The sequence below is a fragment of the Porites lutea genome, chromosome 1 (genome assembly GCF_958299795.1).
Source record: "Porites lutea chromosome 1, jaPorLute2.1, whole genome shotgun sequence".
NCBI lineage: Eukaryota > Metazoa > Cnidaria > Anthozoa > Scleractinia > Poritidae > Porites > Porites lutea.
The window spans coordinates 52,858,859-52,865,038 of NC_133201.1; the positions used below are offsets into that span (position 1 = coordinate 52,858,859).

At 41.9% G+C, this 6,180-nt stretch overlaps 2 protein-coding genes across 2 annotated transcripts; both read right to left on the minus strand.

The window, feature by feature from the left end:
• Window positions 1-941: 941 nt before the first annotated feature.
• On the minus strand, window positions 942-2,471 carry LOC140921789 (alpha-(1,3)-fucosyltransferase 10-like). The gene has a single exon (XM_073371793.1). The coding sequence runs from the start codon at window positions 2,417-2,419 to the stop codon at window positions 1,097-1,099; it is 1,323 nt and encodes a 440-aa protein (XP_073227894.1). The 5' UTR covers window positions 2,420-2,471; the 3' UTR covers window positions 942-1,096.
• Window positions 2,472-4,507: 2,036 nt separating this feature from the next.
• On the minus strand, window positions 4,508-5,444 carry LOC140932128 (uncharacterized). Its single transcript, XM_073381779.1, has one exon. The coding sequence runs from the start codon at window positions 5,303-5,305 to the stop codon at window positions 4,508-4,510; it is 798 nt and encodes a 265-aa protein (XP_073237880.1). The 5' UTR covers window positions 5,306-5,444.
• Between the last annotated feature and the right edge of the window lie 736 nt (window positions 5,445-6,180).

The following is a 6,180-nucleotide window of genomic DNA, read 5'->3' on the forward strand; positions in this document are numbered from 1 at the left end:
AAGATATATAAAAGCCAGTTGAGTTATAGGAGAATTGATACACAAATGTAATTCAAGATAAAAAGCAACTACCAAAAACAGAAAGACTCAAAAGTAAGAAAAAGTTTATTATGACAAAACTAAGCAAAATACAAAGACTGTGAATGGCAATATTATAGCTAAATTATTTCCTAAGCACCCAAATCCTGTTTGCAATCTGACTATGTTGCTTATAACAGCGTAGCCCTTGTCCCGGCACTATTACTGATAAAAACTTAAGTCAACCCCTTTTTAACCTCACAGTAAGTTGTGCGCTTAGCACACTGGCCTTTTAGTGAATACGAGGCTGGGTTTGAGTTCCATTTATATACACGACCGTGGCACAGAGGAAAGCTTTTTGTGCAGGCAATCAAACCGCTTCACGGCTTAAAATCATCCAGGTCACTTCTGACGTTCATCTACGGAGACAACACCAAGCACGAACGGGAGAAATAGACCCCTAGTTCACTTATCCCAACACATTCTCAAGAGATACTAAGCTCAACGTTGAAGAACGCTGGAGAGAAATGAGAAATAAGACCCCGTGGCAAAACAGTGCGGCAGTCAAGAGGGAGCTTTAGCATCGACGACGGCGACGACAGGGAAAACGTCACACTTAAAATGAACTCGCGTTTTCTTCAAAATTTGTCAGGTTTATTCCAAATAACTGAAAATGTCAAATGTAGGCAAATGTTCCCGAGTTGGTTTCTTGGGGACCGCACTTAAGTTTATAAAGAAAACGAGGATAGGCATTTCATCGTAGTCGTGCAGTGACGGCAAAGAAATGTACAAAAAGGTGTGATGCACCTGCAGAGTTGTTGTTTTGCTAATCTAAACCTATTACTTTTTTGACGGTTTCGTTGTCGTCGCCGTTGCTAGAGCTCTCTAGTCCTGACGACTGACGATTGACGATGATTAGTAACTGACCTAACGACAGACTGTGATCCGTCTCTCATTATTTTTTAAAGTTCGTGGTAGCCAACCTTGTTCCCCGCGCGGTACGCAACGTACGAGTCGTGTGAGCATTGTTACAAGCCACTTGATCTCGTTTGAACACTCTTTCCTTCTACCTTTATAACTATGATACCAGTATAACGACTACAAATAAGAGAAAGCCACCATAAACAAGCATACTGTAATAATCCCAGTTTCCATTCTTAGGTTCTTTTATGCCCCAGTCCTCGTATTTACGCGGTTCGCAATAGTCCAGCTTGAGCCCAAGGTGTAACTTTCCCTTGGCCAGCGCCATACAGACTTGGCAAAATAGTGGGTATCGCGGGTTCCACCATCGACCGATGGTCGTGTTAGAAATGTCTCCTATTCCTTTCCATTTCCATTCTAAATATTTATTATAAGCAGTCTCGTTGTTGCTAAGGAAATTAAGGTAATCCGCTAACTCCTTTGGGCTTTTGAAATCGCTTACTTTGATGATGGAGTTCTTGAGATTTCCTGGCAAAAATTGGTCTACTTTATCTGTACCCATATATACAGGCACCGAGCCAGTCGTAAGAGCATGGTAAAGCCTGTCATCTATGAAATAATCACAGTCTTGGTTCATAAAAACCAGAGAGAACTTGTAATACCGCGACAGGATAAGCTTGTGGTCTTTAAAAACATAACGATTGTCAATTTTCCCGTACAATCCTATTAAACCTTCTTTATTTTTAAGGCAAGCGCCGTACGAATCCACTTTAATGTAATTCATAAGCTGGCGCATGTACTCTGTTCTGACGGGTTCACATTTTGAAAAGATGGCCAAAACATTTCCCAGGCGTTTCTGGAAAGGAATTGGTGGACTGAGGCCCGGCATGGGATAAATGGGCGCTGGAAAATCCGAATCTAAACGATAGCTGATGAGCAAATTAAACTGCGACATGATCTTAGAATTGTACAGAGCTGGCGTGTAGACGGGATTTTCATTGGTTTGAAGAATCCACGGCGCTAAATTTTCAATCGGAGGAAGATTATAGATATCCGGTGGTCTTGCGTGGACAACAAACGCACTCGCTTCGGCGGCGCGAGACTCGTCGTTGGATAACTCACACGGGACGGGACATTCTCCGGGTTTTCCCGCGTAGAAAAACGGCCAGAAATGCGTGTGATTGACGGCCGACTTTTGAACGGGCACTTTATGTCCTCTAACTCCTGACCAGTAAATAATGAGCCTTTTACGCTGAGGATAAGGAAAATCTTTTTCACTCCACTCGACGTAATTGTTCGCAGTTGTAGCTTTAACCGGTGATTGTTGTGTACCTGCTCGCAAAGGAACAGGTCTCCGAATTCGCGCTGTTTCGTCTTTGTAAAAGTGAACTACAAACAGCATGGTCCTTATAACAAGTAATGTAAAGCAACCCAGTAGAAGTGACCTTCGCTTGGAAGTGGGTCGAAGCCAGATCATCATCTTTGCTTGTTCAAACGGTTTCTTTCCAGCCGCTATCCAACGTGATAAACTCGCTCTTCTCTCGCTCTCCCCTTTTTCGCTGTGTTGTTCATGTGACGCAGGTGGAAGAAGTGGAGCGATTAACGGATCATTTTTCAAACATTAGGTCATAAATCTGTGAAGCTTGGAAATTTGCTTTGGAATACTGATGGTGTGAAAATAGCACCAAAAAATCGCAAATTACACCAAAATAAATTTTGAACAGCTGAATACCAACTTTTGCATTTCGTTTAATAAGTTGCCTATAGTAGCCAGGTATTCAGAAAATCCTCCGAGAAAAAAAATAAAAGCCAAAATTTCGGTGAATAACAACAGTATTGAACAGTTTCACAAAGAAGTGACAATGATGAACAAGCATGAAGATAGGCAAACCGACTGTTTTCGATGCATTTACACAGGTGCAACAAACACTGGCAAATCACAGTCACAGTCAGTTAGCATAACAAAACGTGAAAACCACTGTTATCCTCTGCTACATTCCGCTGTGAAATAATGCAAACTATCCCTGTTCAACCAAATTAAGATTTCTTTTCAAACAAAAGATGTAAAATCCGTCAATCGGCCAAAGTCAATCCAAAATCTGATTTTAAGGCACCGCGAAGCGTTTCTGTAAAATGGGCCGGAAAAGCCATAGAACGTGGCAATGACATCATTCAGATAAACTTTGAAAGCCGCAATAATGATCGAGATAGTCGGTGAAGTCCTCAAAATTCAAAAAGAAATTTCCTCTACTTGGTCATCAGGGAAAGCCATCACAATATGGAAAGCGATGTTTTTTAAACGAAAAAGTCAAATTTGGCGAAGTTGGCAGGTTTTGATAACAAATTTCATTATCCACTTTGCCCACAAATAGTTTTCCGGTACCTGTGATCCCGGGGGGGGGGGGGGGTACTCCCTAAATTGGGCTATATAGGTATGTGCGGCCCCAAAGGGTAGGGTTTTTCAGCCGTTTTGGTCATAAATTGGGTATCGATTTTGGCTATTTTGCCGCCATTTTGGTCATAAATAGGGTAACGATTTTTGCACTGTAGTCTTAACTTTGCAGTATTATAACCTACCTAATAAAAGCAGATAAACATTGCCTTTAACATTGGTCTGAACTAGGGAAATAATTATAAGGCAGGTCTGAAACAGGGTATTAATTAAGGGTCAGGTCATAAATAGGGTATCAAATTTTTGGTTAGCTCATAAATAGGGTAGGGAAAATCGCAGATTTTGGTCATAAATAGGGTAAGGGTTTTGGGAAGCGGGCCGCACACCCCTACCCAATTTTTCTGCGAGTACCCCCCCCCCCCGGGCCTGTGATACAGTGGTGACAGTTATGAAACCCGTTGCGAGATGCCATTGTTGTCCTTCGTCTCCTAATCACAACGAAGTTCCTTTTTTGCAATTAACGCTTACAGATATTCTCGCTTCTTTATTCAGCTTGATTGAGTCAACAACCACTAATTCAGATCCCCTAATCGCTTGAAATATTGCATAGGCGCCGTGTGATATACAGTCAGTCTTCACTAACGTTATTTTTTGATAGAAGGTTAACACTTCTTCACATCCCGCATACTTCTTTTAGGGGATTTTGCTACATTCGCATTGCCGACAACACACCTTGTTTGCCACCCCGTCTCAAATTTTGCACAACCGTTGTCTTCAATTTTCCTTACACGGCATTCATTTCGTCATCCCGCAATTCAAATATATGTTAGTTGTGCACGTGCATTTGAAACTTGAAAACAAAGCCAGTGAATAATAAGGACGCTCACTTGTAAACAAAAAATCCGGGGTGGGGTGGGGGGGGGGGGAACTGGTTATATTTGAGGCCCTATTTAAAGCCTTCCCTGTTTTCAGTGTTCTTGAAACTTGCAGGGTATATTTATTGACGATTGATCTCGGGATTGTCAAATGTATAAAAAAATTATCGAGCGCTTTTTTGAATATTGCGAAATTTGTAGGCCTGGACCAAATTACGTGCAAGAATTAGCTGTAACAAAAGTTCTGCACTAACCTATATAAATATAAACACAAATGCAGCAAATCACTGAGAATATTGGATTATGGCCTGTGCGGTAACGCCATAATCGACGAAGAAAGAAACAAAGATAGTAAAGCGAAAAAGTGCTGGGTACTTATCTTAAAACAGGGCCCCAAACGACGAGCTGGTCTAGCCTCCGGGCGTGAAACCAAATCGCTGGATGCGTATCTTGACGAAGTCACCCGAGATGTAGAGGCGGAGCCACTGCCTTTGTCGCCAGAACGGGCACGACGACGTTTTTCCTTAGTGACCTTTCTCTCAGCTCTCCTCTCGGCCCGGTAAATTCTCTTCTCATCATCTGAGTCAGAGGCGAGTTCGTCGGATAGATACTCATTGACCGTCGCCCGTCCAAACTCGCTCTTGTCGGCTAGCTTTATTGCTTTAACACGCTTGGACACTAATTCCGTACCTGACTCCAAAGCAGCCTTAGCTTTTTCATAAGATTTGTGCTTCAGTGCGTCGGAAGCTTGGTCTAGCTTGTCCAGCACCTGGAGGGAATGGTCTAACTGCTGCTGGTTACCCTTTCTCTTGCACGTGTATTGCTCGCGACGCGCCTTCTTAACAGCTTGCTCAACGGACGAACTGTTTTCCTCTGAAAAACGCTTGGCAAAATCGGTAAGCCGAGATTCAATGACCTGTGTAAGGTTGTCGGTTAAAGAACCTATAGAACAAGTAACGGCAGCCTGTATAGCAGCGCCAATAGAAGGATCTACGACTTCAGGGTTCGGACGAGAACGAACATTGCTGTCCTCCGCGTCACTCATGTTAAACAGAACAGTGTTGTAGCGTGTGGCGTTGCAGACCCGAAGGAAGAACATACTGACTGACAACAACTTATATATGAAACGCAATTAACACGTATTACGTAACTACTGAACACTTCATTGAAAAACACAATGAAAATACCAAATTCAGAACGTGCAGAAAACAAATATCTGCTAAACTTCGTACCGCAGATATTTTGATATAGCTGAATGCAGGTTAATAAAATTCTTCTAACTCGCGATCGCCGAGAGCAATTCCCCTCTTTTTTGTACGCAGTTTTCAATGGAGTCAAACCACCATGAGATGAAGCCGCGTTTCCAAAGCTTATCATTTTCTTAAAATATTGGCTAATTGTGTGGATAGCATGCTATTTCACTGTTTTTATGATTCTTAAAACTTTGTTTCAAAATATTTCCAAAACGCTTCAAAGAATTTGTTCAAACTTTGCTATAATTGAGGCAATTATGGCAGGTACATACTCCCTTAAGTGATTTCTTAAAAAAAAACCCTAGTACACAGAAACACAAAGATAAAGAAGAAAGGTAATGGCGTCATTACGTTGCCATGGCGACCTTGATAGCAATAAAACTCAGATCATAAGAAATTTTCATCATTACATAACACAGTTGTGGTAACCTTTTTCCCATATCTTTACTCATGCCGAAGTAGTTAATGCTCAAACTTGGGAGATATCCCCACTAAAAAATCCAGTCGAGCCACCTTAAGGTTAAACAATTATGCAAATATTACCATTTGCCAACTAAGCGTAAGAAGTGAAGTCGTCCCACCCTCCCGCCCCATCTTGCAATCTCATTGGCACCTATTTCGTTAGTCTCTTCCAACGACTCTGCTCGTCGGGGGATAACTTTCCCACACGTTAATGGATGCTAATAGGAATGCAGGAAGGATAATATACTGTTACAATACA

Bases quoted from the DNA above. Each gene is read 5' to 3' on its own strand.
- LOC140921789 (XM_073371793.1), bottom strand. From the start codon at position 2,419: ATGATGATCTGGCTTCGACCCACTTCCAAGCGAAGGTCACTTCTACTG.
- LOC140932128 (XM_073381779.1), bottom strand. From the start codon at position 5,305: ATGTTCTTCCTTCGGGTCTGCAACGCCACACGCTACAACACTGTTCTG.